This window comes from Sabethes cyaneus, chromosome 2 (assembly GCF_943734655.1).
Source record: "Sabethes cyaneus chromosome 2, idSabCyanKW18_F2, whole genome shotgun sequence".
NCBI lineage: Eukaryota > Metazoa > Arthropoda > Insecta > Diptera > Culicidae > Sabethes > Sabethes cyaneus.
The window spans coordinates 97,187,071-97,201,883 of NC_071354.1; the positions used below are offsets into that span (position 1 = coordinate 97,187,071).

At 41.7% G+C, this 14,813-nt stretch overlaps 1 protein-coding gene across 1 annotated transcript in view; it reads left to right on the top strand.

Moving 5' to 3' along the window:
* Nucleotides 1-3,919: 3,919 nt before the first annotated feature.
* The window catches only part of LOC128735733 (coatomer subunit delta-like), a 43,578-nt gene continuing 32,684 nt past the window's right edge, over nt 3,920-14,813 (top strand). The window contains exons 1-4 of the mRNA XM_053830222.1: nt 3,920-4,293; nt 4,364-4,587; nt 4,646-5,043; nt 5,104-5,165. Of these exons, the coding sequence (XP_053686197.1) occupies nt 4,251-4,293; nt 4,364-4,587; nt 4,646-5,043; nt 5,104-5,165 (727 nt within the window). The 5' untranslated portion in view covers nt 3,920-4,250. The remainder of the gene's footprint in view (nt 4,294-4,363; nt 4,588-4,645; nt 5,044-5,103; nt 5,166-14,813) is intronic.

A 14,813-nucleotide genomic window follows, 5' to 3' on the forward strand; every position in this document is an offset into this window, starting at 1 on the left:
CATTGTAGCTAAATAACTGCTCTGGAAAGGTGTATCACCACGACGAGCTCGGACCGTTGAAAATCCCAATTCCGGTGTACCCGGTGACTGGCAAGGTTGGTGCAACCGGCGAGATGGAAAACCTTTCGTGCGATAACAGTAAATGGTAATGTTGTAAATGATGATAATGACTTCGGTAAACAACCATGAATTTTAACTTTGGTTAGCATTCCTTAGATAGAAGATGATATGGAATAAATGATCGTGCGTCTCCATAGAATGATAATATGGAGGAAATGTTCGATGCGAAAGTGGATTTCAGATCTCAGAAAGACTATGTTTTTCTTAATTAAAATTTTTACACAAAGAAAGCAAAATGCAACCGGATCGGCAATGTATCTAAAAATCTATTTTACTCGATACATTGAGAAATGCGAAGAAACGAAGAGTGTGTAAAGATTTTGTTAATTGAAATTTAGAAATCTAATCAACGGAATTATATGCCATCATATCATGTACGCAAAAATTTAAAAAATAGTAATGATTTTTGCCCAATAGAAAGCAAAAGTCACACTGCAAGAAAGATAAATTATTAATTGTTTTTTATTAATTTGCAGACTTTCCAAAAAATTACGTTCTATCGAGATTTAAATTGCGTTATGTCGAGTTACGTAATATCGAAGTTACTTTGAGTCGAGGTTGCTTTATATCGAGGTCTTACTGTAGTTACAAAAACACGATAAAAATTATTTCTTGAGATTTAGTCATGAAGGAGTAAGGCTTGTTCGCGACTAAATTTGGACACCCCTAAACACACACAGCTTCGGAAATACATTAACAATGAGTGAAATATTTTGCAGAGTGGTAGACGTATGTCTGTTCTTTCTGAAAATATAACACTTGTTTACATTACAAGCGCTCAACGTAAAATGGCATCGAAAGAAGAGCAGATGCGAAAAGTAATTGTGTGCGGTCGCAATCAAAATCCGGATCTCTCGTTAAGAAAACTTGCCAAAAGCTTGGATTTCCTCCAAGCACTGTTCACAGTGTTTTAAAATCGTTCGATACTCGCTTGACAACAGCTAGGACGAAGGGAAGTGGAACAAAAACAGGCAAAACAAATATTACGGAGGAAATCAGATCTTTCTGTACGTACCATTGCTCGTAAAATAAAAATGTCGCCAACATTCTTGCACACTTCTAAGCAACGGCAAGGCATGAAGTCTTTCAAGGTGAGGACTGTGCCAAACCGTAATGATAAGCAAAATACGACGGCCAAAAAACACGCGCTCGTAAGCTTTATCGCGAATATTTAACGAAGTTTCCATGCGTTCATGGACGTTCATGCGTTAATGGACGATGAAACGTATGTACTAGACGACTTTAAACAGCTTCCTGGTATGTCTTTTTACACTGACATGAAACGCAATGGCGTTACAGAGCATTTTAGGACAAAGAAGAAAGCCAAGTTCCCCAAAAAATATTTAGTATGGCAGGCCATATGCAGCTGTGGTCGAGCAAGCAAAGGTACATTACTACGGGAACGGTTAACAAGGAAATGAACCGTAAAGCGATTGTTACCGTTCCTACACAGCCATGATGTACCCTCGCTGTTTTGGCCTGATCTGGCATCCTGTCACTAGGCCTGTCCTGTTTTGGAATCGTATGATGCTAATGGATTCCATATTGTACCGAAGGAGGCGAATCCACCTAACTGTCCAGAGTTACGCCCATCGAGCGGTATTGGGGTTTGGGGAAGAGAGAGCTGTCCCAGCACAAACAACAAGCAACAACTATAGATAAATTTCGAAAATCTTGGACAAACGCAGCTAAATTGGTTGCCAACAAGTCTGCACTGACCCTCATGGCAAGGGTAAACTCCAAAGTTCGCCAATTTTTCATACAGAGCAAATAAGTAATGTTAAGTTGTTTGATAATTATTAACGAAACACACATAAATGATATAAAATTGTTTCATGGATTAAACTTCTAGCAAATTTGTTTTATTGCAAAATTGAGGTGTCCAGATTTTGTCGCGAACAAGCCTTATTCGCAAGCAAGTTATTGGGAGACCAGATAAAATTATGGAGGCAGAAGGACATCGTTCTCTTTCTCGTGCCTTCAACAATGAGACCTCTGGTTTGGCTTTCAATTAAGATGTCCGAACGTTTGAAGAAAATTTTGATCCCGTTTCTACAAAAACATCATGCAGATGGACGTATTTTGGCCGGAGAGAGCATCATCGCTTTACTCCAAAAAACAGAATCGTTCCTGAATACCCATTCGATCCCATTTGTACCCAAAAACCAAGACCCTACAGATCTGTCTCGGTGCGCCCAATCGAAGATTTCTTAGAGATTTTGAGTTCTTTGGTGTACAAAAATAACTGTAGAGCCACGAATTACAAGCAGTTGATTGGTAGACTTCCAGCAGTTGAGTGGTAGATGCATTCGTAAAGTAGGCATGACGGTCGAACAACGCTCCATTTATGACATCAAACGGAAGTTTCGCCGAACAGCCGATTACGGACCATTTTCAAATGTACACTAATTTTTTGGACCATGTATCTTTAATTTCGGTAAATCAGATCTTCTTCATGTCTCTTTGTCTTTTTTGGCAGCTTGCGAAAAAAATCCAAAATTTTAGTTGTCACCCGCTACTATGCGTTTCGACAGAGACGAAATCTTTGACAGATTTCGTTGATAATCAACTCATGTTTCGCCAGTGAAACTTTTCATGATAGTATCTAAATACGATTTCAGTGACTAGATGGTCACGGGGTAGAATAACGGGATTCACACTATCTTCTGAAAGATACTGACTCAATCCTGTTCTGCCATTAATACGCAGCAATCCACGTTCATCAAGAAATGGGTTGAGTTTGCACAGTCAATAACGCTGACTTGAGGTCTTTCCGCTTCAGGACCACAGAAATGGGAAGATCTTCGGTATTGCGTATTGCCGCGCTCGTCACGCCTCCATAAATCCACGTAAAATGTTTTGATCGAGTGTTCCCAATGAAACATAACACATCTCCAACTGCAGAATCTCTCTCTTAGGATTGGTGTAAGGTCGCGTAGAAGCGGGAACGAATTTCTTCAATAGGAGACATTTCACTCAGACACTCGAGTACTCCACAGCGTACTTACAGTGCGACCCAGGCTGCCATCAACCTTTTCGACGTCACTTGTCGCTTCTGTGGAACGCACAAGGTTAAGTGGTATACATACTATAACATACCCAACGTCTTACCTCTTGAAGTTTCACCTTAAATCGTCCAATAGATTCGTAGTTATTGCAATTGGCAGGCCAACCATCCACTTTTGACCATTTCTACCAGCGACGCGAAGGCCTGTTGAACTTCGATTAACAAACGAGGGCGTACCTTTCTACATAGGGTGGTCAGTGACTCAAATGATTTTTTTGATTTCCCGCTTTTTTCCCGGTTTGCCCGGTAAAATATGTTTGTTTTTTCCGGTTTTTAATCGCGAAAGATAAGAGAAATATTACTTTTATTTATTTATTTTTTCTGTTTTTAAGAAGTTGTACAAAGAAAACAACGTTTAACTTTTTTGAACTTGATTTTTTATCGAGCAATTTATTCTGAAACAAACTTAGTTTTTCTAATACGTTTATCATACTGGACGCCTGTCGTAGTTTTTTCGCCGGCTGCCTTTTTTCGTTGTCAGTTTTGCGCAGCTTAAGCGATGGACTGCACATTTTGAACAACTCTTTCGAGTTTCAAATATCCGAGACCAAATTTTCCAGAGTTAGCGGTGGCAGTCAACTAGAAATATCGCGCGCCGATGTGTGCGTGCGGCAAACGTCAGCAAGCTCAATATAGTAACTATAGATGCAACCGATGCAACATGCAAGCAAAATATCTCGTTTTGTACGAGCGCAGCCAACGACAATATGTCAGTGAAAATTTCGGAGAGAATCTAAACTGATCTGAATCTGAAAGTGGTGTGTGCCTCTTGCTGTTTAATTTGATACATCGTTGCTTATCTAAATATTTAAAAGAACTTCCTATTTTGCTCAACTTGGCCATAACTTTTAACGTAAAATGCTTGCATGAACAAAGTGCTGTGCACGAGAATAACGCCTATTTTATGACCTAATATTACCGATTCCATCTCGTCACAATCCATCAGTATAGTAAAGTAAACGTCACTACATCACACGTCAGCCGGAATTCAGAAAATAGATCTGGAATTTCAGAGATTTAGTTGGTTTGTGCACAGTATTGAAATCGGTAAACTGTTTTGAAAATGGTATTAATAGCGGCCGCAGTATGCACTAAAGCAGGCAAGAGTATGTGTTTTATATACCCAAGGCTTCTGGAATTCCGGTGAAATATCTCGCTAACATGGCTTTTTTTCAGCTATCGTGTCACGCCAGTTTGTCGAAATGACAAAGGCTCGTATCGAGGGTCTTTTAGCAGCATTTCCAAAGTTAATGACGTCTGGCAAGCAACATACATTTGTAGAAACGGATTCGGTTCGATATGTTTATCAACCCCTAGAGAAGCTTTACATGTTACTTATAACCACTAAAGCTAGTAACATCTTGGAAGATCTGGAGACATTACGATTGTTTTCGAAAGTGGTAAGAATACAGATTTTAATACATAATTTACGAGTCTAATATACTTTTTCAATTGTAGATTCCCGAATACTGTCGTTCATTAGAAGAGAAAGAGATCATTGAAAATGCGTTCGATTTAATATTTGCTTTCGACGAAATAGTCGCCTTGGGATACCGGGAAAGTGTAAACTTGTCGCAAATTAAAACATTCGTCGAAATGGATTCTCACGAGGAAAAGGTTTACCAGGCAGTTCGTCAAACACAGGAACGCGAAGCTAAACAAAAAATGCGTGAACGCGCCAAGGAACTACAACGCGCTCGAATGGAGCAGAAAAAAGGAGGGCTTGGAGCCGGTGGTCGTCCGTATGCTGCCATAAGCTCGGATGGATTTGGTAGCAGTGGAGGCATTTCCAATCACTCCACAATAACGACCCCATCGATCGGTATTGGTGAAATTAAACCTGCCGCAACCGTACCGTAAGTATCAGTGTTTTGAAAGAAGAAATGACATGGTAAAACCTAAGTTTTTTTTTACAGTAAACCAGCTGCTCCGAAAAATGCGCTAAAACTAGGAGGTAAATCACGTGACGTTGATACGGGTGTCCCACATCAAATTGCACCACGGAAAAAACGCTGTAGAAAATTACCCGTTGGGTAATTTCTGTTGAGAATTTGAGTAGAAGTAGTTTAGAATGTATTATTTACACTCTATGTTTATCGCGGTCTGTTTTTCGATAATTGGGAAAAATGGCGTCATCCGAAAAACAACGTCGTGAATTTATTTTGCGTAAGAACCTGGAAAATCCTCAATTCTCTCATCACGAATGATGAGACTTACGTCAAGTCAAGGCGGAGCTTCCGGGGCTACTGGACTTCACCGCTTAGCACAAGTTTGATGGTCTGGAGGAAGTAAGGATGCAGAAACTTTCAAAGCTTGCCAAGAAATACATGATACGGCAAGCGATCTGCTCATGTGGCACCGTTCGTGACTACCGGGGTTGTACACGGGTAGATATACCTCAAGGAGTGTCGACAGAGAAAGCGTCTGCTAAGAAACTAAGACCCATCGAAAAATACTATGCTATAATCAAGCAGACATTCCGAGGAAGACAAACCTGAGGAAGACATGAAGAAAAAGTGGGTTTTCGTACAGATGAAGTTGCAGCCAGGTTGGAAAATTTTTTGAGTGGAGTTAAGCGTGAGATGCGAGCATACGGTTATGGTATTGAAGATAAATGAAACAAATATTCCAAAAGCTTACTAATGGCCAATGGGTTATATTTTGCTGTCTGAAAATTTGAAAAGGATCGGTCAATTAGGTAATTTTCTACAGCGTTTCTTCTGAGATGCAATTTGATGTGGGACACCCTTGACACGTATTTTAGTCCATCGGTGTGTCAACAAGCTATGTTTGTACGATAGAAAAAAAGTTTGTTCTAATATGTTGTGTAGTTTCTGAAAAAAAGGTACATAAAGTTTGAAAATTGTATTTTTACAGGAGCGGCGTTTTATCCGTCCAGTTTGTTCCACGCCGCGGCTGGTAAACGGCTGAATAATGCGTACCGTCGGTGCCTTGTGCACGTGTAGGCATAAAATAGACCCTACAGTGGTTCATAGCCTCTTATTCAGCAACTCCTATACCTACCGCCTCGTGGTACCAGCCGGGATACGAGCAACTTTGGTGGAGATCGGGTAACCAACCCCGGTGGAAGCCAAGGTCGTATGCTGACAGGAAAGGAGGGCTCTTTCGAGCTTCGTTGGCCCTCCGGCGAAACAGGGGGTTGGTGTAGCAGGCTTTGCGAGCCGTCACCACCAAAAACACTAAAGCACGGAACGAAGAACAAATATATTCTTACTGGAACAATCGGAATAGACTCACGCGACGAAAAAGGACTATGGATTGGAAACTCGGGACGTGGAACTGCCGATCTCTCAACTTCCAAGGGAGCACTCGAGTGCTCTCCGACGTATTGAAGAGCCGCAAGTTCGACGTCGGAGCGCTGCAGGAGGTGTGCTGGAAGAGCTCAACGGTACGTACGTTCAGAGATGGACATACCATCTACCAGAGCTGCGGCAACACACACGAGCTGGGTACAGCTTTCATAGTGATGGGCGAGATGCGGAAACGGGTCATTGGGTGGTGGCCAATCAATCCTCGAATGTGCAGGTTGAGAATCAAGGGCCGATTCTTCAACATAAGCATCATCAACGTGCACAGCCCTCACCTCAGAAGTACCGATGACGACAAGGATGAATTCTACGCGCAGTTGGAGAGTGAATACGACCGCTGCCCAAAACATGATATCAAGATCGTCATCGGGGATTTCAATGCTCAGGTCGGCCAGGAGGAGGAATACAAACCGGTGATTGGAAGGTTCAGTGCACACCAGCGAACCAATGAAATGGGCCTAAGACTTATCGACTTTGCCGCCTCCAAGAATATGGCCGTACGTAGTACCTTTTTCCAGCACAGAATCCACCATAAGTACACCTGGAGGTCACCAAATCAGACAGAATCACGGATCGACCACATTTTGATCGACAGTTGGCACTTCTCAGACATTATCGACGTCAGATCCTATCGAAGCGCTAACGTTGACTCGGACCACTACCTAGTTATGGTTAAGATGCGCCCAAGACTCTCCGTTGTGAACAACATTCGGTACCGACGCCAGCCTCGGTTAGATCTCGCGCGGCTGAAGCAGCCAGACGTCGCCGCAAACTACGCGCATTCACTCGAAGCTGCGCTGCCGGAAGAGGACGAGCTGGACGAGCCCCTCTCGAGGACTGTTGGAACACTATCAAAACAGCCATCAGCTGTGTGGCGGAGAGCTCCATCGGGCATGTGGCCCGGAATCAGCGGAACGATTGGTTTGACGATGAATGTAGGAGGGTGATGGATGAGGAGAACGCTGCGCGGGCGGCCAACATGCACTGCGCACACGTCAGAACGTGGAAAGACACAAACAGAAGAAGATGCAGCGAAACCAAATCTTTCGGGAGAAAAAGCGCACCCTGAAAGAGCAGGAATATGCAGAGTTGGAGCGGCTGCATCGTTCTCAGGAAACGCGGAAGTTCTACCAGAAACTGAACGGATCCCGCAAAGGCTTTGTGCCGCGAGCCGAAATGTGTCGGGATAAGACTGGCAGTATTTTGACGGACGATCGTGAGGTGACGGATAGGTGGAAGCAGCACTTCGACGAACACCTGAATGGCGCCCAGGCGGAAAACCATGGCGGCGGGGAAAGCGATTTCGACGGTGCAGCAAACGGGGAAGAGGTGCCAGCCCCAACGATAGGCGAAGTTAAGGAGGCCATCATGCAGCTAAAGAACAACAAGTCAGCTGGAAAAGATGGCATCGGAGCGGAGCTTATTAAAATGGGACCAGAAAAGCTGGCCGTTTGTCTGCACCGACTAATTGTTAGAATTTGGGATACGGAACAGCTACCGGAGGAGTGGAAAGATGGGGTTATCTGCCCGATCTACAAAAAGGGCGACAAGTTGGACTGTGAGAACTATCGAGCGATCACCGTTCTCAATGCCGCTTATAAAGTGCTGTCCCAAATCATTTTCCGCCGTCTATCACCAATTGCGAATAGATTTGTGGGAACTTATCAAGCCGGCTTCGTCGAAGGTCGGTCTACAACGGATCAAATATTTACACTGCGGCAAATCCTCCAAAAGGGCCGTGAATACAGAGTTCCCACGCATCATTTATTCGTTGACTTCAAAGCCGCATATGATACCATCGACCGGAAAGAGCTATGGAAAATCATGGACGAGAACAGCCTCCCCAGGAAGCTCATCAAACTGATTAAATCTATGATGGATGGTACACAGTGCTCTGTTCGGATTTCGGGCGGATTGTCAAGTTCATTCGAATCACACAGATGGCTTCGTCAAGGTGATGGTCTTTCATGCCTGCTGTTCAACATAGCGCTACACGGTGTTATGAACCGAGCGGATATCAACACGCGGGGCACGATATTCAACAAATCTAGTCAATTCGTCTGCTTTGCCGATGACATGGATATTATCGGCAGAACATCTGTGGCGGTGGCTGAACACCCAAGTAACAATTCAAAGCCACTTGGTTTTACTTGAATTTTATAAAGGTTTTATTGCGGTATGAATCATTACCACTGGATTTATGGTGGTATTGCACAATACCAAGAGGATACGAGTCCAAACACACTTATAGCTAGCTAGAAAACCATAATAAAACTGTTAATAAAGCGAATTTATTGTGGTTGCTTATATTACCACGTTAAAACTTGTTAGCTGCACCACGTCTCCTATAAACTTACCATAAGTGTGGCGTAGCAACACAAAATGGCGCACCAATCAAAATTGATCTTACCACGGTTACTTGTCAAACCGCAATAAATCTGTTAGTTTTATAGAGCTATTAAAATGGTAACACCCTAACCAATTTTTGCTGCTATTATGAAGAATACCAAAGTTCAACACCAAAATCATGTTTTTTATGCGAAGCCATATTGCCATATTCTAGTAATTTGTTTTAGCTCGCAAACAACAAGTCATCAAAGCAAAGTATTTTGCAGAAAGAAGGTCATTATCAATCGGTTTTCCTGTCAGAGGAAGCAACTAAAATGATTTTGCTTGAAATTGAGATTGACTAACTGAATATTTTCAATTTGTTAAAACAACCAGCAAAATTTCAGTGGCGCACTGATTTTATCGACCTATCATATCAAAATGCACGATGAAATTAAATGCGCACATAGTGCAAACCAACGAAATTGCTTAAAATTAATTAATATTCTATGGGATATTTATTCTGGTCGCTATAAACCAAATCGTTCAGAATGATCTGTCAGTAAAACTAAAACTTTTCTGCTCACGGATATATTTTCAAGTTGACAAAGCTAGCGAACTTATCTGGCGTTTGCTAGTATAGCGAAAAGCAAAAAGCGAAAAGCATAAAGCGAAAAGCAAAAAGCGAAAAGCTTTTTTAAATTATGGCGATGGCTGTCAAGCAGCGAAAGCTTAATCGGTTTTATTGCTGCTTTTAGCAGAGCGTGATACGACTACTTGAGTTTATAGCCTGATTCTTATAGCGGTTATGAAAACATTCTGAGGCGTGGGCCACTTGGTCAGAAAGCAGTTTTATAGCGGTCATCATAAAGTTCTGGTGGAGCTCATAGTTTTATTAGCGGTTTTATGAAATTGGTCATGAAAACCGCTATACGAACGTAATAAAACTTGAAATTGTTACTTGGGCAGTACACCAGACTAAAGCGCGAAGCAGAAAAGATTGGGTTAAAGGTAAATACATCTAAAACAAAGTACATGCTGGCCAGCGGAACCGAGGCCGAACGACACCGCTTGGGCAGTAGTATATTGATCGACGGCGATGAGTTTGAGGTAGTCGATGAATTTGTCTACCTTGGCTCACTGGTAACGGCGGACAATGATACCAGCCGTGAGATTCGGAGGCGTATTATCAGCGGAAGTCGTGCTTACTATGGGCTCCACAAGCAATTGCGGTCGAGCAGACTAAGTCCCCGTACAAAGTGCACCCTGTACAAGACGCTTATTAGACCGGTTGTTCTCTACGGGCATGAAACATGGACAATGCTCGAGGAGGACCTGCGGGTGCTCGGAGTTTTCGAACGACGAGTGCTAAGAACGATCTTCGGCGGCGTACAGGAGAACGGAGTATGGAGGCGGAGGATGAACCATGAACTCGCACAGCTCTATGGCGAACCCAGTATCCAGAAGGTAGCTAAAGCTGGACGGATGCGATGGGCAGGGCATGTTGCAAGAATGCCGGACAACTACCCTGCAAAGATGGTGTTCGCCTCAAATCCGGTAGGAACAAGACGACCAGGAGCGCAACGAGCAAGATGGTTAGACCAGGTGGAGCGAGATCTGGCGGAGAGTACTCGGTGTCCGAGGAATTGGAGAGCGGTAGCCCTCAACCGAGTTACATGGAGAAATTTTGTTCAACAGGCTTTGTCTTAGGACGGCAAGCCACCTAAGTAAGTAAGTTGTTCCACGCCGCACTGGAATGCTTATGTGTATGATTGTTTTTCGGCCTTTTCCCGTGGTCGTATCATTACAAAATTAGTATCAAAATAAGCGGAAAAGACTGCAGAATCAAAATCTGTAATAAACAAAATACTGATTTTTTCAACATTTTTAGCCGTTTAGGTTCCCTTAAAGAAGCTTTCATTTTCGGCACTGTCTCTGTCCATTATTATTTCTCCTATATACACCTTCGTTGTTACCTAATCAATACATTATTATATTATTATACGATTGTAATATATATAGTTTCCTTGTGTCTGACTGTAACGCTAGGTCCAAGCAAGCTGTTAAATAAAATTTGTTGTAGACTCCAACACGCGTAGTGAAGGTAACAATGATCTTAGGTTCTTAGGTGGGTGGGTGAAATCGGCAATTTGATGGGTTGCAACACAACTCATTCTAACATGTCCTGCGATTGAACAAAAAAAATTGCTTCTAAAACAATATTTCAAGGTCAACCGTTTGAGATTGATGGAGCACTCTAAACGTGTAATTTGGTACGTGATCACGATTTACTATTTAATTTACGATTTAATAAAGCTATTATTGACTATCAGAAGCTGCCAAAGCAGTGCATACTAAATATAAAGCATGAAGCCGCATATCCCTATCTTTACCTACATTTACTTCTTCCGGAGTTCCTTACAAGAGAGGTAGCTAAAACCGTTCCCGAATCAGGTGTAAGATTATACCAGAATCGCACAAAGGTGATGTAGAGTGTTTTCTTAAACAGTCTGATGTTTTATCAATGACACATTCAAACTTTTATGATAAAAACAAGAATTCATCAAAATGTGTTTATATGCAAAGTGTTGTTCCATGATGTTGTTGCTAAGTTGATTTACGAACGCAACCTGAATATCTCAGTATAAAGTAACATAAATATTGAAGTTTAGGCTCTAACTTTAAGAATTTAGTAGAAGTAGCTTTAGGCATTTACTGTAAAGTATTTTATTTTTTTATACTTTAGTATTTTAAAAGTATTCCAATTTTTTTTAAGAATTTGGGTTGCATAAAAGCTGTCGAAATCTCCAATATCCAAAGGTTTTGTATTGCATTGGTTCGATTTCAAGCAAATAACTAATTAAAAAGGTTGTCCGGATTACTAAAACGAAGGATATTTTTGTAGTTGTGGTCCAACAAGTGGTAGTGGATTAGACAGCAAGCATCAGCAAGCATAGCGGATTAGGCGGCAAGCATAATGCAATCAAATATTGTAGAAAAATCATAGGTTTGGCGACACCCAATTTAAAATTTGTCTCGGTTCTAAAATTGAGTAACTTTTCAAAATCGAGCAGCACGTTCTTTACAATTGGTAGATTTTCACCCTTTTTTCTTTTTTTCTTTTTCCTTTTTTTTGTTTGTAGATTACATGTATTTTGGTTAATAAAAGGTTTCCAATTTTTCGGTAATAAATTTTAATACGTGCTATTGAATTGAAAATCATATTACATTTTCAAAGGTTTTTATAGCGTGGCTAGCCACGACGGGTCAACCTAGTTTGTAATAGTGTATTTATATGTTTAATCCTGTTCCGTATCTATCAAATCTATCAGTAAATCTGTCAGTTTAAAGTTTCAGAAGTGCAATAAATGAAGTATCATAATTTAAATATATGAAGCTTCAGAATGCTAAATATTTAGAAAATACTATTTTTAAAATAGTATCTCTGCGCGTCCCGGATTGTAGAAAGAATAAAAAATATTTTATACAGGTATTCTATGTAACAAATAAAGAGCAGCATCAATTTGAAAAATGGAAAAGGTTATTTTGATTTCTCTTGAGATCAATTGCCATCGTTTCATACCGCCATGAAACCGTTCCAATTTTAGTTTTCCTTGTATTGGACTTGCTTGAACAATCAACGCTACCCGGATCTGAAGTTTGGTGGAAAGAATAAACTGAAAATAATCGTACCCATCTCGAGGACGAGGATGCTGTCGTTCGGTTCGGTGAAAGGGATCGCCAAAAAAAAAGAAGGTTTCTTTCTTCCAGTATTAATAACAAAAAAAAAGCGAAGAAGTGTATGTCTCCAAAAAAGCCACAAAAGTTCAAGTGTGCAGTTTTGCATCCTCAACCGCAGCCAGCCCCAGCCAGAGCGGCGAGAGGTGACGGTGTGTGGTTTATCGTTAACGCCCGAAACCGATCCATGCGAGTAGAACAACGAAAATCGGTGAATAAATCAACTAACCAACCGTGTTACCGGCCGAGCAGAGCAGGTAACCGAAAACCGAAGCTCTTCCACACACAACGCAACGCCAGCAAGACGCAACATTTCACCTACGAGAAACTCAATTTTTGGCCCGAAAAAGAGAAAGTAGCCGGTTTGACTTTGGCCGTGATCCTGACGTACACCGGACTGGGTGAGGTGATGTGGTGGCGAAGAGCACGACAGCGATGACAACGAACCTTTTTTAAGCGATGCTCCCTCGAAATCGTCAGCTCAAATAATGTATTTTCACTGGCATTTCCATTTGTTGCAAAACGTGCAGAAAAATAATGCCCGTTCCGCATTGCTGGCCGACCGCGTACGTATCGGCACTCAAGAAAGACAAGTTCAAGATGTTTTTTTTACGGATTTTTGGACCACGAGGAAAGAAGTTCACTAAGCTTTGGCCTCGGTTTCCGAAACAAACAATAAAATCGTGGTTACGGATAGCTGACTGCACCTTTTTTAGCCATTTTCGTGAGATGAGATTATAGAGACGTACCTACCTACTGTGATGCTTTATGCCATACAGAGCGCGGTTTAACTTTCAAAAGTGACGCTTTACAGCTCGCGAGCCGGTAAAAGCTGGCGTGGGTGAATGAGGAAAGTTTTGGAAATAATTTTTTCGCTTAGTTGACACCTTGACACCTTCCGAGCGGGTCACTTTCTCTATGGCTTATGGGTCGGGTGGATCTTAATCCATGTGGCACATGCCGGTATTGTGTGCGCAAAAAAGTCTATTCAAGTCTGCACAACATCAGCAGGGTATTAATTGTTGATAGTTTACTACGGTATATCCACCACTATTCGTCGGTTGGATCATGCATGTTAATGTTATTTTTTTATTCTGCCTCGAGCAGAAGATCTTTTGATATTCATATTAAAGCTATTTTCTATATTCATTTAGATATTCTAAATATTAAAATGATTTCAATCGTACTTCTATTCACTGGATTACGGTGAAAATTTCAGATTGGTTGTTCAGTTATAGTTCAATTAGAGATTTACTTGCTTGAAGATTTTGTTCAGCAATGAAGCTCAATTTTAATTAAATTGACATGTCAATAAACAAAACAGACGCTTTTCGGGTGAAGAGAATTCTCGTGTCATCTTCGAAATACAATTACATCTCGACTTACTTACTTGCATCTCGAAAGGATCACTATTTGCTACGCCTTATGGGTAATGTGAAGCAATTGTAGTTTCAGCAAGACGGCGCAACATGCCAAATTGTGCGTGCCACGATTAATTTATTGAAAGAAACGATCGATTAACAAATAATTTCGTAATGGATCCGTAAATTGACCTTAAACATTATATGATTTAACACCGTTGGAAACTCCGCCAGTGAGGGACCACGCTGATGAACTAGCACGTGTGACTCCATAAAAAGAGTGAACAAGTGATGGGGAAATTGGATCGGGACCCAAACTGTCTGTCACAAGCCAGGATAAAGGAGGAGTGTTGAGATTTGTCTTTCGGTGTGCAGCGCTGGATGGCTCCATGACAAACACGTGATGGATCCATCTAGATCTGCACCGAGTCTCTTCCGCGGCAAATCTTGTAAAAAAACGTTTGCTCCCAATGTAGCAAGCAACATTGGAGCATGCTGCATTCTGAGTAAATTACGGAGGAGGACCCCAATCCTCGGTGTAACGCGACCCGTGCCTAAGGATGAATGCTTGGGGGGGTCTAATTAAGTCTCCCAAGGTCGAACGGAGCCTGCATGGTACCAGGGCACCCCGTGCAGTAATTTGCTCCCTCTGTTCTAAGCTGGTAACGGACAGCTGATTCTTTCTCCCAGCAAATTAAGACCATTGAGATGGAAACAAATAATAAAACTTTTAATATAAATATAAATAACAAATTAAGTGGGGGATCAGCACTCAGGAGGGACCCTGACATCGATAAGACCCAAGAGGAAACTGGCGATGCTGATATAATCAGTCAAATCCCAGGACCCAGTTGTGTCAACGGTGCAGGA